This window comes from Giraffa tippelskirchi, chromosome 13 (assembly GCF_054371585.1).
Source record: "Giraffa tippelskirchi isolate mGirTip1 chromosome 13, T2T-mGirTip1v1.2.pri, whole genome shotgun sequence".
NCBI lineage: Eukaryota > Metazoa > Chordata > Mammalia > Artiodactyla > Giraffidae > Giraffa > Giraffa tippelskirchi.
The window spans coordinates 122,503,608-122,526,250 of NC_137287.1; the positions used below are offsets into that span (position 1 = coordinate 122,503,608).

Here is a 22,643-nt window from a genome sequence, read left to right on the forward strand (position 1 = left end):
TTACCGTCTGAGCCACCAGGGAATCCTGTTCAGTCACTAAGTCGTGTCCAACTCTTTGCGAGGGTCTGCAGCACACCAGGCTTCCCTGTCTCTCACCGTCTTCCAGAGTTTGCTCAAGTTCATGTCCCTGAGTCACTGATGCTTGCTCTAACTGTCTCATCTTCTGCCACCCTCTTCTCTTTTTGCCTTCAATCTTTCCCTTAGGTGTCCATTAGACTTTTGTTCAAGCTAAAAATTGAGGCAGCCTTGAGGGAGACACGCACTCAGCCACAGGCGCTGAGTGGCGTGGAGGAGTGACGACGGTCGTCACAGGTCTGAGCTGTGTTCAGCTGGGCTGAGCACTGTCCACACCCCGTGTGCCAGGCCACGGAGAGGAGGTGGCGTGACTTGGTTGAGGCTGTCAGCAGGATGCCTTTGGGGAAATGTGCCTACACTTATTGGGCAGCATGAAGTTCAGGAGTGTCATTAATCAGTAAAAAAAAAAAAACATTTTTGGTGTAAAGAACAAAGGCTCTTTAAACTCTGAGCCTCAGTTTCCTCCACATCTGTAAAGTAGAGGTAATATTAGCACATTCTTAAGAGTGAATGTATTGGCTTCCCAGGTGGCTCAGTGGTAAAGAATCCACCTGTCGAGCAGGAGATGCAGGTTCGATCCCTGGGTCGGGAAGATCCCCTGGAAAAGGAAATGGCAACCCACTCCGGTATTCCTGCCTGGAGAATCCCATGGACAGAGGAGCCTGGCGGGACAGTCCATGCGGTCACAAGAGTCAGACACGACCTGGCGACTAAACGACAAAGCGTGAGTGTATCCCTGGGGTTATCAATCATCCAGGAAGACCTCCTCCAGGAAGCTTGAGCTGGGCTTGGATGATGAGTGTGCCAGAGGGAAAGAAGGCGGAAGGACAGAAGGTGCAAACCTCAGCAGCAGAGAGGGTGTGAAGAGAAGGAACTGGCTGAAGCCTGTGTCCCTGAGCTCGGGGGCAGCGCAGGGAGGGCTCGTGTGGCTCAGGGGCCTGTGGGTCAGTGGGCTGCCCTTCACAAGACATGAAGTCCAGCTTAAGGAATTGGATCTTTGTGTGAGCGCGATGGAATGCCACCGAAGGAGGGCGGGGAGCCGGCTGGGCCTGGGTTTTGGAAAGACCGACACGACACCGGCCAGGAGGCGCGAGCGGGGTGGGAGGGAGGCGCGCGGAGCCCGCCCAGCTCCTGCAGTGGCCCAGCAGGCAGCAGGCGGGAGTGCAGGCAGGAGGAGATGGACTTGAAAAAAACATTTAAACAGCAAAAAATAGGAAAATTATTTTGCCATTCAAATGAGTGTCTTTTGGTAAAACTGCTATATTATTGTAATACTATATTGTACAAAATTTTCTAGCGAGACAAAGTTTGGATGTTTAACTTTGGTTGTAAGACATGCAATGAAGGAGAAAACATCTCTCCCATATTTTAAAGATTTTATTCTTACTTTCAGCAAATTCAAAGAAGATATACAGAAGAAATCTGACAGCACATGTGGATTTATAATTCTAAAAACTTTTGCAACAGGAAGCTTATACCCATTTTAACGATATGTACAAATTCGTTCATGTATGAAGATATAAATGTACACTTCTGAAATAGCCTAAAGATACAACCTAAAAAGGGAAATATTTATCAAATATACAGAAATATATAGTATGCTTTTAGGAAAATTAGTAGTAAAAACATGCAAATAAACTATACATAAACATAATTTTTAAGAAAGTTTTATAAGTATTGCTTAAATATATATGTATTTTCCATTTATGAAATCACAGTTTCCCAAGGAGTTCAAATCACATAACATGAGTTATATAATCTATAATGCTTGCACACTTTACTACTGACCCATTCTACAGTTGGGAAAATTAAGGCAGGGGACGTCACCAAATATTTTTAAGCTGTGACTAAACTTTAGAACATTGCCCTAAATGAACTTCAGATCCTAAAAAAAATAAAATAATATATACACATTTTTTAAATGATGTAAGCAAATTGTCATTAGAGTACACACACAATTTATAAACCTGATCCACACCTTAATATCATAGATTACATAGACGCAATGTCATAATTAAATAATTTCAGGATCCTTTAACACAAGGATGCATGGTAAATCATTAACACATCCTTGAACAGGAGTTTTGACTTCATTACAGTTATTTTTAACATAGAAATTTTCTCTAATTTTTCAATGTTTCTATTTCAAACTAAGAAAAAAAACAGTTTTATAGGGACCAGATAACATGAACCAACATTTAGTTTTGCTTCCATTTTTATGCAGTATTTCCCCAGACATTATATTAAAGTTACAGTAAATGGATCACCAATATTACCCTGAGCCGCCGACAATCCAGCCACAGGAGGTCTCTCACTGTGAAGTGTAAACTTTGAGAAGTGAAGATTCCAGTGGTGAGTCTGACACGTCAGGGACTGAAATATGTACAGAGAAGCACCCAGCTGCTCCATCGTGTCACGGAAGATGCAAGACTAAACAGCAAGATGAGCAAGTCTGTGCAGTCAGGGTGGTGCTGACATCGGTAAGTCACGTGTGTGCAGAGCATGTTCCCTGCGGAGGGCCTGCTCTTCCAACACTCAGTCTGCTTTCCCTGAGCCAGATACAGTCTTAGCACCACCAGTGACACAGACGTACAGCTTCTGGGGCAACTGTACAGAAGACGGGTGGAAACACCTGAGCCTAGATGTTCTTCACGTGCTGTTTCACGCTCTGGTTTCCACCTTTGCTTTCCAGTCGTGCAGAAGCCCAGAACCTCCTTCTTGCAGGAGGGTCAAAATTGTTGCTTTTGCTCTTGATTAAAAAAAAAAAACTGAAATATAAAGTATACTCCAATTATACATCAGAGCAGTATACTTAAACAAAAGGGATGATTAGCAAAAATAAACGCTAAGACCAGTAGTGCCCTGGGCTCTTGTGTTTCAGCAGAGTAAGCGTGCACGGTGTCCGAGCCAAAGACTGGGAGTCTCACAGGGAAGCTAGAATGCTTCCTCCACAGTCCCACTAGATTCAGCTCTGCTTGTTGCCATGTTCAGAATCTGACAAATTGCCTAATGGTACCAGACACTTGGGGCCTCCCAGGTGGCACTGGTGGTTGAAAAAAAAAAATCCACTTGCCAATGCAGGAGATGTAAGAGACATGGGTTCGATCCCCGGGTGGGGAAGATCCCCTGGAGTAGGAAATGGCAACCCATTTCAGTATTCTTGCCTAGAAAAATCCCATAGACAGAAGAGCCTGGAGGGCTACAATCCGTGGGGTTGCAAAGTCAGACATGACTGAGCGCTTGGCAGCAGTAGCGTCAGACACTGAGGGAGGGATTCACGGGGCCTCATTCAGAAATTTCATCCGTAACCACGTTTCCCAAATCACCCACCTATCAGCACGTACCCCTCAACTTGCACTTAACAAATAGCAGCTAGCTCGAGGCAAGTTCCAGGGGACGCTGTTGAAAGGGCTGAGTGACTGAGGTTGAGTTTCACCACTGACATCTAATTCGATAAAGCTGTGTGTCAGAGCTGTCGTATTTCCACATAAGCTGATGTTGGAGATTTCTCAGGTTAACTTTTTATCACTTTAATAGTTAAAAATTCATTTTACTATGGATTAGGGGGAAATAAGTAGACTAAAAAACACCAATTCATCAAGGAAATTATTGCTTTGGAATAAGGCTGGCAAGAGCTGTGCTGGATTTCTGACCTACAGAAGGATGAAATCATAAATGCTATATAACACAAGTTTCGGTAATTTGTCAGTAATTCCTTTCAGTAATTTTTTATGGCAGCAGTAGAAAACCAATAGGCCAGCCAACCCTTCTCAGTGACCAGTTGTCTAAGGCTGTACCACGGTGAGTTAAGTGGATATGAGAGAGACGCTATATCCTGCAAAGCCTAAAATTTTGCCAACTGGTCCTTTACCAAAAAAGTTTGTCCCCAAACCCAATGTGTGCATATGTGCTAAGTCACTTCAGTTGCGTGCGACTCTGTGCAACCCTATGGGATGCAGCCCGCCAGGCTCCTCTGTCCATGGGCTTCTCCAGGCATGAACACTGGAGTGGGCTGCCCTGCCATCCTCCAGGGGATCTTCCCAACCCAGGGATCGAACCTGCATCTCTTCCGCCTCCTGCATCAGCAGGCAGGTTCTTTACCACTAGTGCCACCTGGGAAGTCCCATGCCCTGATATTCACATGCAAAAACCATGACAAGCAGCTTGAATTTTGGAGCACTCATTTAATGCTAGGCTCTGGGTTATTTATTTTGTACTTATATCAACTTTCTGGATAGATACTATTTTGATCCCCATGTAACAAATGAAAAAAATAATTCAGGCAGAAAGGTTAAGTAACTGTTCAGGTCACTGCGTGAACCAACGGCACGCAGGGACTCCAACCCACGTCTGGCTGACTCCCATGCTCAGCTCACCCCTTGGCCACTCTGCGCCCCAGATGCCTACCTGAGGCTTCTTATCGCCGGCAGAAAGCGATGGGGAGCTGCCGGCTGGGCACCAGAATGCCCAAGTGCAGCATCTCCACAGGCTCGTGGTCTGTGGCCACAATGTCGTATTTGCGGACGATCTGAAACACAAGAGCACAAGAAAGCGGAGTTACCCCCCTGCTCCTGCCTTGAGGAACAGCCCAGTACACAGCAGCGGAAATGCTGCCAGGGTCTTACCCAGCAGAGCGCCAAGTGGAGCTGGAGTTCAGCTAACCGGCGACCAATGCACATTCTTTTCCCAACGCCAAATGGAAGATGGGCAAAAGGGTTGATCTTTTTCTTGTCCTGAAGCCATCGTTCAGGCCTAAACTGACTTGACTCCTCAAAGTTTTCTTCATTGTATCCCAACACGTGGGTGTTTAGAACCACTACAGTCTACAATCACACAAAACATAAAGCACTTAAACATCTGAATGGCAAAAGCCAGCAGCTTACAAATGCGAAAGTAACCCACAAACACATAATAACAATGAATGCCAGCATGTATTGAGTGCTTGAAAAGTGTCAGGTGATAAATACTTCAAGAACCTTAAAATTGTGCATCTCATTTTCCACAACAACCCTGTGTGGTGAGTTCTACTATTATTCCCATTTTACAGATGAGAAAGCTGAGGCTCACAGAAGTTATGTAACTCACTCAAGGCTCTACTTGCATCCAGGTCTCTGTCCCCATAACCCTTATTCCTAATACTAGACTACACGACACATCAACTATGTACTGCAATCTACATTTTTCCAAAATGAATGCTCCCCCAGTAGAAACGTTTCGGGAGATCTGCTGGATATTTGAAGAGGGTATCTCTCTTGTACACATTTTACTTACTCCTTTGGGTAAAGCATATTCCCCCAGAACCATTGCCTTGTCAAGAGTCCGAGTTGTAAAGGGGATGCTCGGGTTAAGCCTGAAAATACAAAATCAGAGACATCCAGGTAGGCGCAGACCAAGTCTTGGCTCGAGGGAATACAGAGTAAACAGAGTAAACACTCGCTGCCTAAGTTCTCAAAAAGGGGACACGATTCCAACTCTTCACAAAGAAGTCCTCTGTCTTCCCAATATTTACACCTCCTGCTTTTATTCCTTATTGTGTTGGTTAAACCCCCACGTGTAAGCTTACTTCATAGCTGTTAACAGTGACTTTCCCGTTTCACTCTAGACTTCAAACGTGTATGTACACGCGCCTCACCCACAAGCTTGCTGTGTGTCCGGCTGTTTGTTTCTTCTGTCGACCCTTCATAAAGTTAAAGACTTCCCTTCCAGTCCTAAGACGTTATGAGTTTTGTTTTCCAGAAAAAGAACCTTCAAAGACCATATCGAACAGAGGCTCAGAAACCAGCATGTCTCTGTGTCTTGTCGTGTAATAATACGTTTCCTCACTGGGCTTTCATCTCACTTCCTTCATTTGTGCTCCTAATCTTAATTATTGCTTACAGTATCCATTCAAGTATTATTATTACTGATTTAAAGGGGCAGACTCGGGGTTTCCAAGGTTTAATCGAATTTGCCCAAATGATTTCAGGAATGAGACACACGAAAGGAGTGTGGTCCTGGAGGGGTTTTTTGGGGTGTTTTTTTTGTACTTGCTAAATGTTTATGAATCAGCTACAGGAGGGTGATCCCTTATTATGTGTTGGAGAGAACAGCCCTCTGACATTCGTGTTAGCTCAGGCACGTGTTCTTACCGCATAGATTCCTTCAGGCAGGCTTTTAAATATGGCATGTTCCTCAAATCCTCTGCCCGTGGCAACTGACTCTCAGGCAATACACTCTGAATTTCCTTAAGAAGCTTTTGTTGCACGTGGGGATTACGGGATAAATTGTAGAGAATCCACATTAAGCTGTTTGCTGTCTGAAAGCCAAATGGACATAAACTTGAGTTTTCTGTAAATAAACTGCCTTAAAACCTGTATCAGCTGAACCAAAGGTGGTGCCTATCACCTTGTCGTGAGAACATACGAGTGATGCTGTTTCACACATCCTTCTTGGCTGTGTCTCAAACAAACACCAAATATGAAAAGTCAGATTCAGTTTATAAAACACATCCATGAATAATAGCTTATTTCCTGAGGGAATCAGAGTAGAATTCTTTGAATAGACAGCTGCATCAGGACATAAAATGTAATTTGGTATAAAAATGGAACGCAGATGAGGACATGTAAAACTGCGAAATGAGAAGTCAGACAGGTGATTGTAACAATATCAGCTTTCAAGTTGTTGTGAGTTTATCTTACGTAAGATGTTGCCATTAGGGAAATCGGATGAAGGATTAAGGAATCCTCTCTACTGTTTCTCAGAACTGCATGTAAACCTACAATATCTCAAAATAAAATTTACTAACTGTTTAATATAAAAAATAATATGAAAATTGAGTGGGGAGAGACAGATGGAGATCCTAGGAGTGTTACTAATAAAAATGGGTTTTTAAAATTTCTTTTCAGTGCAAATGCACAAGAAATTGCATTTCTGGAATTTAAAAGAAAGCTTTTTTTTTTTTTGCCACACCCTCAAAAGCTACCGTAAAATAAAAAGGCATTATCTATAGTCAGAGTTTCAGCCTCAAGCAAAGAGCCCTGGTAGAAGGCAGCCAACACCAAAATAAGAAATTCTAGCATCAAGTTGAGTATTTCAAGGAAGCAGCCACAATTCTGACAAAGACATTCATGGCCTTTTAAGTGGCATCCTTTATTTTCTTTCCAAAGGCAATGAGAAGAGAAAAAATATTGGCAGAAACAGCCACTGCAGCTTTTAGCTTCATAATACTCACCACTGGTAGTCTTATATATTTGTTTTTAGGCCTATTCTTGGCTAATTTAAGCCAAATATTCCCATAAAAATGGTCATTGTGTCCTCTCTCAGCAGACACAAAGACGCTTTAGCTAAGTGCTATGTGTCACTCACACAAATGAGCAAAGTGCAGGACAACTTGGAGCCGATGGTATTTATTATTTTTGGAAGAAGATGCCTCCAAGAAGCCTTCTTCATGTCAGAGGACTGGCAGCCTCAGCTGCAAATAAACCGTGGATGTCATTATTACAAGAGGCCCATTTACAAAACAGGAAGAGGGCGTAGCCGCCAAATTAGATACACTTTCAAATTTCTCTGATTTTCCAAATGTGACTTTCAGAATAGCCAGGACTAAAAAAGAAACAGATTGACCCATATCAGTGGGTCCCTTACCGCAAGTACCAAACAGAGTTCCCAAAAGGCAGATAACTGTAGCTTTCACCAGAGCCCTGAAGGACAGCCCTGGCCTGTGGGGGTAACTGCAGAGGCTGGACGCAGGGCAAGCGGCCTCAGAAACCTCATGCGCGCAAAGTATCCCGGCCTGACCTCCGCGGAGGAGACCCGTCTCCTCGCTGACCTTCCCGCTTCCACTCTGTTTTGGCGGGGTCCATTCTCCATCGACCAGCCAGAGCCTACTTTTGTTGTTTTGCTAAGTCACGTCTGACTGTTTGCGACCCCATGGACTGTAGCTCCTTTGTCCATGGGATTTCCCAGGCAAGAAAACTGGAGTGTGTTGCCATTTCCTCCTCCAGGGGATCTTCCTGCCCCAGAGATTGAACCTGCGTCTTCTGACTTGGCAGGTGAGTTCTTTACCACTGAGCCAGCAGGGAGGCCCAGAGACCATTTTACCAAACCTCAATTTGATCAAGTTACTCCCCTGTTTAAAATGCTCCAAGAGCTTTTCATCACAGGGGTAATAAACCAAATATCTTACTAAGTGAAAAGTATTAGTTGCTAAGTCGTGTCTGACTCTTTGCGACCCCATGGACTGTAGCCCTCAAGGCTACTTTGTCCATGGAATTCTCCAGGTGAGAATGCTGGAATGGGTTGCCATTTCCTTCTCCAGGGGATCTTCCCAACCCAGGGATTGAATCTGGGTCTCTCACATTGTAGGCAGATCCTTTACCATCTGAGCCACCAGGGAAGCCCCATCTTACTAAGGCTCCTGGCTAACAGAGCCCATGGACTTCTCCCAAGTCAGCTCTGACTCCAGGCACTAGTTCTTCAGGCCACCCTCTTTCTGCCCCAGGCCCTTTGCATGTGCTGTTTCCTCTACTTGGAGTGGTCCTCCACCAGATCTTCCCTTGCTTGTCTCCTTCTCATTATTCCAGCGTCAGCTCCAGTATGACATCCTCAGAGAGCACCTCCCCTGCCTCTCAATGACGTCACCCTGATGGCTTCCTCCAGGGCCTGGACCACTATCTGAAAGGACGCTATCTCAGTGGTCGTTGACATGTCTATTGTCGGTTCCCCATGGCACTGACGTTCCGTGAGAGGAACTGGTTCTTTGTGGTCTCTCAAGTACCCGGAACAGTGCCTGACACGTAGCAGATACTAAATGCTGTCATTTATTGAACAAGTATTTACTGAACACCTACTATGTGCCAACTTCTATTCCACACCCTAGGAATACAGCAGGGGACAAAACGAAGTCATCGCTGCTATGGAACTCACATTCCAGATGAAAAAAAAATAACGGGGAAGCTTCACTGTTATCACTTTCAGGAGCCTCTCAGGGTAAAAAATTTAATGGGAAAACAAGCTCAAGTTCCCACTTTCACAGTCTCCTGGAGCATGCGGAGAAATGAGAACCTTGCTATTCCCCGATGTAGAAAATCCTACTTTTTGTTCAGATCAAAAACACCATGGAACATGGAACAGAAATGACCTGGTGTACATTTTTCTCAGAGATGATAGTTGTGTGAGAGGTGTTGGGCTGTTGAGGAATATTAATGTTATCCCTCCAAAGATGGCTCAGAAAGTGAACCAAAGATATTGAAACCCACCTGAACGCCCATCAGTATTTGTGTTTGGAGCTTGGCTGTGCTCCTACTGGGAACGTCAGCCACGGTGGGGACGGCTTTCCCACATTTAAACGGAGCTGTTTCGGAGTTCCCCGGTGGTCCAGTGGCTAAGAGTTTACCCGCTCGTGTGGGAGACATGGGTCTGACCCCTGGTCCGGGCAGATTTCACCTGCCGAGGAGCAGCTAAGTCCGTCTGCCACAACCACCGAGTCCCACGCCCCGAGAGCTGGTGCTCCCCAACGCGAGACGCCACCGCAGTGAGGGGCCCCCGCTCACAACCAGGGAAAGCCGCGTGCAGCAGCGAAGACCCAGCACAGCCACGAACAAGAGACACGGGGAAAAGTATTTTAAAAAACGAATACGTAAATAAAATAAGATGAGCTGCTTCACTGAAATTGAGATCAAGCTTTCCCAAACTCCCTCTGTGGACAGTTTTAAGTGGAAAAAAAATATTGGACTAGCAGAGACTATTTCAGTATCTTTAGACTAAATAACAACCGCGGTGAGACCCTTTGGTAAAGACGCAAAACTACCTTAAATAGACCCAATGTTTAAAAACCTAGATTATCTACCCGGCTACAGTGTAGAATTTCACTGCTTCTGAATTCCCACAGTACTTTCATGTTTGTCGTGACACCGATAGTCTGCTCTGGATTTTGGTCTCTGCGTGCGTGCGTGCTAAGCTGTTTCCCTCGTGTCCGACTCTGTGCAACCCCGTGGACTGCAGGCTCCTCTGGCCATGGGATTCTCCAGGCAAGAACACTGGAGTGGGTTGCCGTGCCCTCCTCCAGGGGATCTTCCCGACCCAGGGATCGAACCCACGTCTCTTACATCTCCTGCATTGTCACTAGCACCACCTGGGAAGCCCTTTTTGCCTCTAAAGCACATGAATTTTTCTGTTACATGTTTGCGCACACAGGCTGTGCACGGGGTCTCCCACACGTTCAAGTAGACTTTTTGTTTCTGCTAAGCTTTTAAAACTCAGTGCATCCTTATGGAATGGGTGAACTGAATGACCATGTACAATTTGTCATGAAAAAGATTTCACAGCCCATTGATTTAGTAAGCCCAAACCAGGCCCACCCTTACCGTCTCCACCGCAGCCAGCTGGAGCTCCGTTACGGCTGCGTACAGCTCTTTCTTTGAAAGCTGATTGTGGTGATAAATGTCACAAAGCAAATCCATGCTGGGCTGCTCAGAATATTTCTCTAACTGGTTGTCCACACAAGATTTGACTATTGGAGGAGAGAAAAGGGGGGAAGAAATCAGCTGAAAGTCAGGATGAGGAAAAGAACCCAGGATCAAATTCTCCCTGCAACATCCAAAGGGTTTTTGCAGGCAGTCTGACACTTAGTTAGATAAGCTCATGTTGCCTTGTTGCTAAGTTGCCAAGGACTGACCAACGCCTACATGAGCACGGCTTCTCAAATATTAACGAGCGCAAGAGTCCCCTGGGAATCTTCTTAAAATGCAAACTCTGCTTCAAGAGTCCAGGGTGGGCCTGGAAGTCTGGTTTCCAGCAGGCTTCCCTGTGATGCTGATGCTGGGTTGGTGGTCGTGTCTCGAGCAGGAAGTGCTGAGAGTTCAGGAGAGGTCATCGTGAGACAGGGGTGGGATTTGGGTCTGTTCTCAGAATCGGAACCCGGACTCACATCCAAGCATCAAGCAGACGTGGTCACTAACACAGGCAGTGGGCTCTGGCCCCCAAATCCTGGCCACAGAGGGGAGAACCCTCCTCCACTGGCCCCAAACAGCAGTGCGCACATACAGAGTGCAGAGCCCACGCCTGTCGGCTCTAAAGGTGAACATCTCTGCTGTTCGGAAAGGACATTCTAGGCATACGTCTCCCTCCCTTCAACCCGTTATGGAAGCCACCATCATAATAATAATCACAGCGATGTTGGCAAAAATGATAGCATTAATAAATGGCACAGCGGTTAGGGTTGACTCTTCCAGAGCCTTCTGTCTGACTTCAAATCCTGGCTTTGCCATCACCTAGTAGGCAATCTTGATAAAGTTATTAATTTCCTTTGTCTCATTTCTGATAAGAGGGTCTGATAAGAGGACCTATCTTATAGGATTTTTTTGAGAATTAAATGAATGTGTGTGTGTGTGTATGTGTGAATGTGTATGTGTGTATGTGTGTGTGTGAATGTGTGTATATGTATGTGTGAATGTGTGTCTGTGTGAATGTGTGTATGTGTTTGTGTGAATGCGTGTGTGCATGTATGTGTGTGTGAATGTGTACGTGTGAGTGTGTGTGCATGTGCATGTGTGTGTAAATGTGTGTGTGCATGTGTGTGTGAGTGTGTGTGTGTACATGTGTGTGCGTGTGAATGTGTGTGTACATGTGTGTGTGCATGTGTGAATGTGTGTGTACATGTGTGTGTGCGTGTGTGAATGTGTGTATGTGTGAATGTGTGTGTGAATGTATATGTGTGAATGTGTGTATGTATGTGTGTGAATGTGTGTATGTATGTGTGTGAATGTGTGTGTATGAATGTGTGTATGTGTGTATGTATGAATGTGTGTGTGCATGTGTGTACATGTGAATGTGTGTGTGTGAATGTGTGTATGTCTGTGTGAATGTGTGTATGTGTGTGTGTGAATGTGTGTATGTGTGAGTGTGTGTGTGTGCCTGTGTGAATGTGTGTGTGTGTGTGTGAGTGTGTGTGTGTGCCTGTGTGAATGTGTGTGTGTGTATGTGTGAGTGTGTGTGTGAATGTGCATGTGTGAATGTGTGAGTGAATGTGTGTATGAATGTGTGTATGTGTATGTGTGAATGTGTGTGTGTGAATGTGTGTATGTGTGAATGTGTGTGTGTCTGTGTGAATGTGTGTGTGTATGTGTGATCCTACAGTAATTCTTAGCACCAAATATTCCCTCCATACCATACCGGAAGTAGCTCTGATCCATTGAGACATTGTGCTACACTAGGTTTTACATTATCCTTATTAGACTTAAAAACAGTTGCACTGAGATACATACCACTGCTATACATACTATTAATGCTACTCTTATTATTAGACCATTTTGAAGACAAGGTGACTGAGAATGAAAAAGAGTGAGGCCTGCCCTGGTGGTCCAGTGGCTAAGACCCCAGGCTCCCAATGCAGGGGGCTTGGGTTCCATCCCTGATCAGGGAACTAGACCCCACATGTCACAACTAAGACCCAGTACATCCAAATAAATAAATTAAAATCTATAAATATTAAAAAAATGTTTTTAGAGAAAAAATGTGTATTTGGCGAAGCCACTATGCCCAATGACAGAGCTGGAACTTGAGCTCAGAAATTTTTTACTCTGAAGCTCTTGCTTTTAATCACTCCTATTTCTCAAAAAAGGCTACAGAAAACTACCTCCCGCCTTTCTCTTAGAATGTGTCTGCACCAGGGCAATCCCCAGACTCAAGCGTTTGCAAACTCCGGAAGAGTCACGAGGAGCGGCTCCATCCATGGGCGGGGCGCTGAGGCCAAGGCGATCACCCAGACCTCCGGCAGCGTCTCCGGAGCCAGGGCTGCTGGGCAGCTGCGGCCGCCTTACCTGATCTGAAGATGGTGTCCCAGGCCCGCGTGTGCGCCTGCCACACCCTGGTGTTGAGGCCCTTGTGCAGCTCGACTGGGGTGACCATCATCTTTCCAAACATGCTCATCATCTGTAGGGAACACAAATGCCTTTCAGCCTCCTGCTCTTTATCTCATAGACAACTTGCAATCCACGAGAGACGTGTCCTAAGCAACCACATCCTCTGCTCCCAAAAAGGCTGGACTCCCAAGGATGCCCCAGGGCTCTCGGCACCAGTCCCCACCTGCTAAAGACACATGAAAATCAGCTTTGGGACGCTTTCCCACTGGATGTGTTTCCCAAAAATCTGACCTTACGGGAATTCCCTGGTGGTCGAGTGGTTAGGACTTTGAGCTTACACGGTGGTGGCCCAGGTTCAGTCCCTGGTCAGGGAACCAAGACCCCACAAACCACACAGCAAGTAGAAAAAAAATTGATCTTATGACCTAAATTAAAAAAAAGAAAACTATAAACCTCATGTCCACTTCCATTTCCAATAATTTCCAAAGTTTAGTCGTTCTTGAAACCGCTTTGACACTGTCTACTACCTCCATACACAACCTAAACAATCCAAAAAATTTTAATCTGAAAATTTTCAGATTCTTTAAGATAGCATTTTAATCAACTGACCTTTAATTGAAATTTCTACTTTCACCTTGCCTGTGAATGATTTAACATTCTTCTTTATTACATGTGCACATGGGCTTCCCTGGTAGCTCAGCGGTAAAGAATCCACCTGCCAATGCAGGAGACATGGATTTGATCCCTGGGTTGGGAAGATCCCCTGGAGTAAGAAATGGCCACCCACTCTAGTCTTGCCTGGAAAATCCCATGGACAGAGGAGCCTGGTGGGCTACAGTCTATGGGGTCGCAAAAGAATCAGACACAACTTTGAAACTAAACAACAATATATGCACATACATTCATGAAAATACATAACACACCTGAAGATGAACACTTAACTACTAGAATAAAATGTATGTGGGAAACACTGGGATGCACCTTTGTTGGGTTCTGTAAACAATAAGGAAACTGCTCTCCCCTAGGGGACACTTACTGTTTTGATGGCCATGATGAAGTTCAAAGCTTCCTCCCCTGCGTTCTTCTGAAGGAGCCCAAATCTCTTCTCATACAGCACAAGGCAGATGCCTGTTATTTAAAGTAATCAACACTGTTACCCACTCACAGAGACACTGGAGTCTATGATTAGCAGGCTACCAAAGGCTCAATCCTGTCTCCCATAAAAGTGAGGTCTTTTCGAAGAACAGAGAAGCAGAGAGTCTAAGGCCAAGGGGCTTGATCACTCTCTTCTCTTTCTAGAAATTATCTCCAGGTCCAACAACTTGTCCTCTGCAGAGCCTCCTGATTAGAAAAAGCACTGTGAAGATGCAGCCATTATTATACGTGAGTGAATCTCTCCTGTAATGTCTTGCTTTTCTCAGCTTACCCTTGACATCATATGCAACAGATGTTGTTAAGGACTACCCCATGCTCATTCTTCTCGATTTCTTCCCTAAGAGAACCCTGATTTGCTTCGCTTGTCAGTGCATGCATCCTCGGGCAGTAAACCAGCATTGATCTCGGACAATCCTGCTCCCTGACTTCCCAGTCTTCCCGAGGCAGCCACAGCAGCCACGTAACCCGGGGCTGGCCACTGGGCCTCCCGGAGGCACTTTTGCTTTCTTGACAAAGGGGGAAGAGTACAGCCAGCTTAGCTCTTCCCTCTCTCCTTCCTGCCTTTGCCCAGAATGCAGAGGTGAGACCAGGAGAGGCGGGAGCCCTTTTGCAACCAGCTCAGAATGAATGAGAAGGAAGACGGAACAGACTTGGGTCCCAGCGACACCACTGAGTGCCAGGTGTGGACTGGCCTCCGCAAGATTTCTCGTAACGCTGGACAATAATCTGTAAACCACCATGGTCAGGCTTTCCTTGACTTGCAAGGAAGTGCATCTGATACGCCTTAATTTGGGTATTTCCAGCGGACAATTTCCAAAACATACGCTCCTTCTCTCCTCTGTAATCATCCCTCTCTTGACTGCTCTTTCCCTTAACACCTCCTGTGGATTTCTTATCGGCGTGGAGCTTTCTTACGTGCTAAGATGACTGCCCATGACTTTGACGCGAGGTCGATCTGATCAGGGAGACAGGTCAGGACCGAAGCCTCTGAATGGGGCGTCCTCTCCAATCACTTACATCAGCAGCCAAGAGTGAGCCTTCCAGCGAGTCGGACCGTGGCACCTTCCTGCTAAAAGCGCTCTACGATCACTCCCGGGGGCTCTGGGCTCAAAACCACACCCCCATCCCTGGTTTACACAGATGGATGTGAGGGCCACTGCCTTCCCCCCATCCCCTGCCTTGTCATCCGCGTCCCTGGCAGGACATGCTTTGGTCACTTGGAACTCCTTTCTTTCTCCTCCTTTCTCCTGCCACCTGGAATATTCTTTCCTCCTTCGCGTTCACCTGGGGCACTCCTGCTCATCCCAGGCCTTGCCTGAGATGGTCCCGCTTCTGTGCAGCAGTCTGACCACACTCAGCTGCGGACAGCCTCTGGGACCCTCCCCCAGCCCTGAACCCCTTCAGCCAAGCGCTGCCTGTTCCACTGAAGGCACCTGTTTCCCCACCTGCGTCCCCACCGGGCGGCGAGCACATCCATGGAGGGCTTTGCTTTTATCCTCCGCGTGGTCCTCAAAGACAGCGGCCAAGCTCCCTTCCATTCAGAATGACCCACGGCTCCACATCTGACTCAAAGCAGAAGCTCTTTTCTTAAGAATGTGTTTTTATTTATTTGGCTCCCCCGGGTCCTTGTTGCGACGTATCATCTTTTTTTTCCTTCAGTCGCAGCATCTGGGCTCGAGTTCCCTGACCAGGGACCGAACGCGGGTCCCTATATTGGGAGCGCGGGGTCTTAGCCACTGGACCACCAGGGAGGTCCTAAAGTAAAACTTCTTTTGGGGGTTTTCAGGCTTCATCTCTCTCAGCTCGTCTCCCCCTCACCCCACAGTCCACTCCAGCCAGCATCCTCAGAGACACTGTTCATGCCTCCACCCCGGGGCATTTGCACTTCCTGTCTCCACAGTCAGAACAACCTTCCCACAGACACCCTGGAGGCGTGCTCCTCATCTTCCTTCAGGCCTCACTCAAACGTCTCCTTACCAAGCAGACCTTCCTCACCCAGGAAGCTGCATCCTTTCTGACTCCCTTATTCCTTGACAGAGTATACATTAAAATACATGTACTAGCTGGTTGTCACCTCCTTTAAAATCTGAGTTCCACGTGAGCAAGGATGTAGTCTGTTTTGTTCGCTGCCATCTCCCCAGTACAGTGCCTGGCACATTAGCAGGTATTGAATAAATGTGTGCTAAATGGCTACATAAACAGTCCAGAGAGTATAGCGTCATGAAGTGCCTAAAAGCATTCAGAGGGCTGCTACGGCCTTTCCTAGTCAGCAACAGGGTATGATTACAGAAGAGTGGTCAGCGGAGCCACCTTTGTCCTCAAAGTCACTTGCAAAACCAAACGGACAAGATCTGAAGACAACTTACTTTCAAAAGACCATTTGTTCAGCTCTGTGTATAAGTCTTCAATGCGGCCCCTCTCATCACAGAGCGCATCTATTCTACCCATAAAATCAGCCAAGACCTTAAAAGAAAGAAATCACCAAAGACACATTTCAGTCGCTGAAAGGAAACAGAAGTTTCAAGTTCAGTAAGCTGGCTTCGGGTTTTGCAACCTTGTATATTCACTGCCCATAATGTTATTCATTCTGAATCATCACTAATTATATATTCTCCTTGAGAGTTCATCTCCTGCCCTAACACCCTTGTACTGGGTTATTTCTTGAGCTTTCCCTGAAGCCTTCCTGGAGCTTAAGTTTCAGCTTTTGATCTAAATTTAAGAAAAGCAAACCATTTCTTCTAATCAGAATGGAAACTAAACCAGGAAGGAGGAGCAGCCCAAGTGTCTCTGCATCTCAAGGACTCTGGCTGCCCTGAGGTTTGCCGCTTCCATAGTGAAGGGAAGTCACTCAGTCGTGTCCCACTCTTTGCGACCCGTGGACTGTAGCCCGCCAGGCTCCTCCGCCCATGGGATTCTCCAGGCAAGAATACTGGAGCGGGTTGCCATTTCCTTCTCCAGGGGATCTTCCCGACCCAGGGATTGAACCCAGCTCTCCCGCATTGCAGGCAGACGCTTTAACCTCTGAGCCACCAGGGAAGCCCCTGGGCACACAAATGTCTCCTTACTGGTTGGCGTTGTGTTAAGCACATTAAGCTTCGAGCCAGGAAATCTGTAAATTCTGGATGCAGTGCCGTCACTAAACAGCTCTGTCACCTTGGGCAAGTCATGGAAGCTTCCTAAATGCCAGTTTCCACAATCGGGATTTTAGATGACTAACACTTTGCATTTAATGAGGCTCATATGGAACCAAGTATGGTCCAAAGTGTATATCTTAGCTGATCCTCAAACAATGTCATGATGTAGAAAGTACTGTCATTACTCCTATTTCCTAGGCAACAGATAAGAAGACTGAAGCTTAGAAATGACTAAGGGACTCTCCCCTGGACACTAAAAGTGGCCATGTTGGGGTCTGGAATAGGGTAAGCTGTTGTTGTTGGTTAGTCGCTAAGTTTTGTCTGACCCTTGAGACCCCATGGACTGTAGCCCTCCAGACTCCTCTGTCCATGGGATTTCCAGGTAAGAATACTGGAGTGGGTTAGGGGGCTTCCCTGGTGGCTCAGACAGTAAAGAATACTGCAGTGGGTTGCTATTTCCTTCTCCAGGCATCTTCCCAACCCAGGGATTGAATCCACACCTCCTGCACTGGCAGGTGGATTTATCACTGAGCCACCAGGGAAGCCCTAAATAGGGTACAAGTGACTGAAAAACCCGCAGATGAAACTAATAGGCATGTTGTGGTAGCCCACACAGCACATTTAAAAAGTACTTTGAATTTGCTCCCATCAAAATATCCAGAGCTGGGGCAGCTGTCCCCTCTAGAAAGGGTGTGTGCCATTCCATTGGCTAAAATCCCTACTGGGCCTGCCTTACACATTTATATTAATCACCTGGTTCCTGGAAGCTTTTAAATTTGTAATCTTTCACTTATATGATCCTGTGTGGGTTCAGTTCAAAATAAATACCCAAAATTGACAGGAGTAAGAAGAGTTCTCTACCTGCTTAAATCCTTCCCCCTTTGGCCCCCTGTTGGCTAAAGGATAATGCCTAAATACCTTAGCATGGCACAAAAATATTGTTAAGACCTGCCCTCCGCCCAGCATCACTCAGAGAAAGCTTCACTCCAGCTGCCCTAAATGTACTGCTCTCTAAACGTACCATCTCACGCCTCCATATTGTCAGCAGGCTGTTCTCTCTGCCCGAATGCCCTTCTCCACCTTCTCTGGCTTGCAGACTCTTATCCTGCAAAACCCAGCTCAAATGTCACTACCTAGGAGTTTTATAGCATCATCTCATTTAATCCTCACAGAAACCTAGCGGACTTCCCAGGCGGTGCCAGCGGTAAATGCAAGAGACTGCCGATGCAGGAGACCTAGGAGACACAGATCTAATCCCTGGATCAGGAAGATCCCCTGGCCGAGGCTATGGCAGCCCACTCCAGTACTCCTGCCAGCAAGTCCCATGGACAGAGGAGCCTGGCAGGCCACAGTCCATAGGTCATACAGAATTGGACACGACTGAAGTGATTAAGCAGGCATGCACAGAACTCCATGGAGTGGGAATTGTGAACTCCCAGTTTATAGACTGGGGAACTGAGGAAGTTAAATGGTACAGTCAGGTTGCATAGCTGGGGTCAGGGTGCAGGACCGACTTTCAAACCTAAGACTGTAGAATGTCAAAGTCAATGCTCCTAACTGCTCCGCCACTGAGACACTACTTTAAAAGACAGGCAAGAAGAATTAAAGTTCTGGAGGCGGAGGAAGTGACCAGGAATGAGGAGGAAAGAAGAGTCCTGATTCATCCCAACGGCCTGCTTTTTCTTCTGCACTTTGCAGCTGTGGCTTGAAGCTCCACTAACATCCCCCCATCCCCAGGAGAACCAGGAAAGTGAACCCCAGTCTGCAAACCTCGTTGATTTTGTCGTCCAGCTTCATAATTTCCACCGGTTTCATTAGTTTCTTTTGAAAGGCACTCCTGACCCTCTGCCAGTCTTCTCCTTCCCTGAGAGAGAAGCAGAATTATATTTAGAGCAAATTGAAAGGAAAAGAATGAAGAAACGGAGATCCCTCCAGCTCTGTAAGTGCATTAACTATATAACCAAATGAACACAGAATCGTGCCAAGAAATAGCCAGAGAATATTAGCATTGGAACACTGGGGGCTGGTCTGACAATATGATGAATAAGCTCCTTTCCTCTGAGCCAAAGATCCTGCCAGAAAGATGAAGTCGGGGCTTCTGGGGTGCCCTTGCTGGGGTTAAACTGGAAGGCCAGGGGCCTCAGTTCCTAGCAATACGAATGGGTGCATGAACTCACCTCACCAGCAGCGCAGAACCGTGTGAGGGGAAATTCTGTCTTCTTTCAACCCCTTGATTGGGTTGAAAGGCACACGCACAAAACGCCTCAAATGTACAAACTAACTTCTGGCCTTTGAGCCGCCAAGAGAGGGTCAGGGAATTTCAAGGGATAATTTCGTTTGTATAACATGATTGCCTGGCAGGCTGGCTTGACAGTCTCATCCTGCCCAGGGGTCCGAACATCACAATCTTCACAACTTTCTGGCGTTTCTTTGAGGGAAAGAGCTGGCGCAGCCCACTCGTCAGAAGGACCACGAGCGTCCCGTGCGCAGCACGGCTGTCCTTCAACCCATTCGAGTCCGCGCCGGAGCCCGCGACCGGAGCCCGCGACGGCGGCAGGCAGGGGCTTCCCGCTGCATCAGACGGGCCCAGCCCCAGGGAACCCCTGACTCCCGCGCCTTCCCAACTTCCAGCCGCCAGCCCCCATCCTGCCTCTTGGACTTACAGGATCAACAGCCCGTAGCCCTCCTGGCGATAGTCGCGATAGGCCTTCCAAGGTTTGATCTCCAGCCTCTGGGGGTGCGCGCTCTCGGTGCGATACAGCGCTTCCAGCAGGCACGGCGAGCCCAGGTGCACCGAGTCGAAGGAGCCCAACTTCATGCGGAAAATCTTGCCGTACTTCCTGTGGTACTCGACCTGCAGGGGCCGGGCGGGGCGCGAAGTCAGCGCGCATCCCGGGCAGTCCCTGGAGCGCTTCTCGTCCCGCCTCCCTCCTCCCGGGGACCGCGGGGCCGCTGCAGCCGGGACAGCCGCGCGCCTCGGCGAGGGTTTAGAGAGCGAGGCGGGGAGAAGACAGGGAACTGGGGCGCGACGGGGCACTTACCAGCGTGTCGTGCTGTTTCTTGAGCCCTCCTTTCCAGAGGATCTCCAGCAGGCTGCCCAGCAGTGGCCACTTGGTGGGACCGGGCAGGGTGGCCATGTCCTGCGCCTCGCCGGGTTTCATCACGGGACAGAGGGGCACCTCCCTCGGCCGACGGGGCGAGCATGCCGTCGATGTCACGGGTCTGGGTGGCTGCCCCAGGCTGCGAAGCCGCTGCAGGAAGGCGGCAAGGGAGCGGCTCTTGCTAATGGGTGAGCTCATGGCAGCGGGGGAGACCGGGCGTCTGGGAAGGTGGGCACCGGGCAGGGCGAGCTTGTTAAAGAGGCTCCGGCGAGCTTCGGGGGCTTGATACTCGGAGAAAGAGGGGCAAGGCGGAGCAGCAGGTGCGGTGGGAGGGCGGAAGCGGGACAGAGAGCCTTCAGGACCTGGCGAGGATGCTGCACGCGGCACCGCGCTGCAGTCTCAGGGAGCGGATGCCCGCTGAGCGCCGGCCACTGGGGCTGGAGGAGCGCAGTGGGGAGCTGGCTGTCTCTTGCAAGAAGGAAGACGGATGTGAATTCGCCTGTGGGTGTTAAGTCTTACTTCCAGCTCTGGAGCCGAAGTGGAGGAGCCCAGGAGGCCAGAAGAGATGCTGCTGGCGCTGCGCTCTCCCCCGTCTCGCTCCATGCCGGGGACCATGTATTTATGGAGACTGGCTGCCCCGGGTGGCCAATGAGAGCGCTCGGTGGGGCGGACAGGGTTGCGGCTGGCCCGGCCGGGAGCGGCGCGGGACCCGGGGTGGGGTGGCTGGGGGTGGGAAGAGGGTGCAGTCAGCGAGGTCAGCGAGGTGAGCGAGGGCGCCCGGGCCTCGGGTGACCGGTGTGCGGCTCTCCGGGCGGGAACGCCGCAGACTCCACCCCGGAGATAACCCCCGGGGAAGGATGGCTCGCCGGAGTTCACCCGGGCTGCGCCTAGCGCTCCTCCCCGACCTCGCCCGGCGGCTGCCGCCCGGCGCTTGCACAACAGCGCGTCCGGGCGGCCGAGGTCTCCGAGTGCGGCCGCGGCGGCTGCGGGCGCCTGCCGGGGCCCCCGAGCCCCCGCGGCCCCCTCAAAGCAGTTTTTGCCAGCCCGGACGGACCTCGTTGGAGGAAGCTTGGGTTTCTGCACCTCCCGAGGTGGGGAGGGTTTGAGATTTAGTGAAAGGCACCCGAAGAAGTAATTTCACTTTCGGGTCTTAACTTGGGCGCCGGGTTTCGCGGACTTCCTCCCTAGTGCTCCGTTTTGTTATGCAGATGAAATGGATGGCGGCAAGTGAAGCGCCTGCAACGTAGTCCACGGGGCGCTCGACTCGCCGGCGCCTCTTCGGGGGGTTTTGGGATCCACGGCAGAAGCGCGGTCTGCCCTTGAGGCGGGGCTCCGTCTCCCCCTCCGACTCTTTGGACAGCGACCTCCCTGTGCCAGAGATGGGCACCTTCGAGCCGCGGTCCCACCTTCCTCACCCATCCCTGCAAAGTCGATCTGAAGCAAGCGCGGGGGCGCGCGCACACACACACGCGCACACTTCTAGAGTCCTCGTGGCCGGCAGGGATTGAACTCTCTGTACTAACTGAGGAAGAGAAGTTGAAGATTTTTTGCTGACTGCTTTAAAGTGGTTCCTATTGCCCCCTTTTGATCCGGTACAAAATTTACCGCCAAGGAAGAAGTGAGGGAAGTTTGTTACCTCGGAGGGCTTTTCAGTTACCTGACTGCATTTTTTTTTTAAACCCAAGTGTTAAACTTCCCTGGCAAGTTTATTGTAAACTCTTAGCTGGTTTCTAGAAACCTTTTACAGTCCGACTAACGCTTGAACTCTGTCATTTCAGATTTGTCTTGATTACAGTTCAGTGACTGTTCATGTTAATAAAAGTAATATGATATCTGAATATAATTTATATATAATGTATTGCATCTACATAGCTATCTATGTATAATAGTATATACATATGGGACGTATCATATGGCACATGCTGTAGATTATATACTATATGTAATATAGAGTATATCTTGTATACCATATGTTACATAATGTACAATATAAAACTTTCTAGCGTTTATGATGTGCTTCTCAGGTGCCTTAGTGGTAAAGCATCTGCCTGCCGGTGCAGGAGACCTGGGTTTGATCCCTGGGTTGGGAAGATCCCCTGGAGAAGGAAATGGCACCCCACTCCAGTATTCTTGCCTGGAGAATCCCATGGACAGAGGAGCCTGGTGGGCTACAGCCCATGGGATTCCAAAAGAGTTGGACATGACTTAGCAACTAAACAACAACAAAGGGTTTATGACTTCAGTTCAGTTCAGTTGCTCAGTTGTGTCCAACTCTTTGAGACCCCATGAACCGCAGCACGCCAAGCCTCCCTGTCCATCACCAACTCCCGGAGTTTACT

The 22,643-nt window shown here is 48.2% G+C and overlaps 1 protein-coding gene and 1 long non-coding RNA gene across 4 annotated transcripts; one reads left to right on the forward strand and one right to left on the reverse strand.

The window, feature by feature from the left end:
• Nucleotides 1–1,441: 1,441 nt before the first annotated feature.
• CYP24A1 (cytochrome P450 family 24 subfamily A member 1) lies at nucleotides 1,442–21,765 on the reverse strand. Of its 3 annotated transcripts, none has more exons than XM_081557301.1 (12): nucleotides 20,245–21,765; nucleotides 19,867–20,057; nucleotides 18,974–19,067; nucleotides 16,436–16,532; nucleotides 13,951–14,042; nucleotides 12,873–12,984; nucleotides 10,419–10,564; nucleotides 6,204–6,370; nucleotides 5,347–5,425; nucleotides 4,701–4,898; nucleotides 4,483–4,603; nucleotides 1,442–2,843 (listed from the first exon to the last, which is right to left on the reverse strand). In XM_081557301.1, the coding sequence occupies exons 1-11, from the start codon at nucleotides 20,500–20,502 to the stop codon at nucleotides 4,493–4,495; spliced, it is 1,545 nt and encodes a 514-aa protein (XP_081413427.1). In that variant the 5' UTR covers nucleotides 20,503–21,765; the 3' UTR covers nucleotides 1,442–2,843; nucleotides 4,483–4,492. The 3 variants fall into 3 exon arrangements, with proteins under 3 accessions (XP_081413427.1, XP_081413429.1, XP_081413428.1); XM_081557303.1 differs by having other exon boundaries at nucleotides 1,442–2,682; nucleotides 20,245–21,763; XM_081557302.1 differs by having other exon boundaries at nucleotides 1,442–2,824; nucleotides 20,245–21,763.
• On the forward strand, nucleotides 7,538–11,372 carry LOC145532416 (uncharacterized). The gene is made up of 2 exons (XR_014073214.1): nucleotides 7,538–8,105; nucleotides 8,933–11,372. It is a non-coding gene; the product is annotated as an uncharacterized LOC145532416 (long non-coding RNA).
• Nucleotides 21,766–22,643: the final 878 nt, after the last annotated feature.

Excerpts from the sequence above, each read along its gene's own strand:
- CYP24A1 (XM_081557301.1), bottom strand. The coding sequence starts at position 20,502 with ATGAGCTCACCCATTAGCAAGAGCCGCTCCCTTGCCGCCTTCCTGCAG. Across the intron at positions 6,371-10,418 it reads AGCTGGCTGCGGTGGAGACG|ACAGCAAACAGCTTAATGTG; the intron begins GTAAGGGTGGGC and ends TTTGGCTTTCAG. Across the intron at positions 5,426-6,203 it reads TGCCTGAAGGAATCTATGCG|GCTTAACCCGAGCATCCCCT; the intron begins GTAAGAACACGT and ends TTGTATTTTCAG.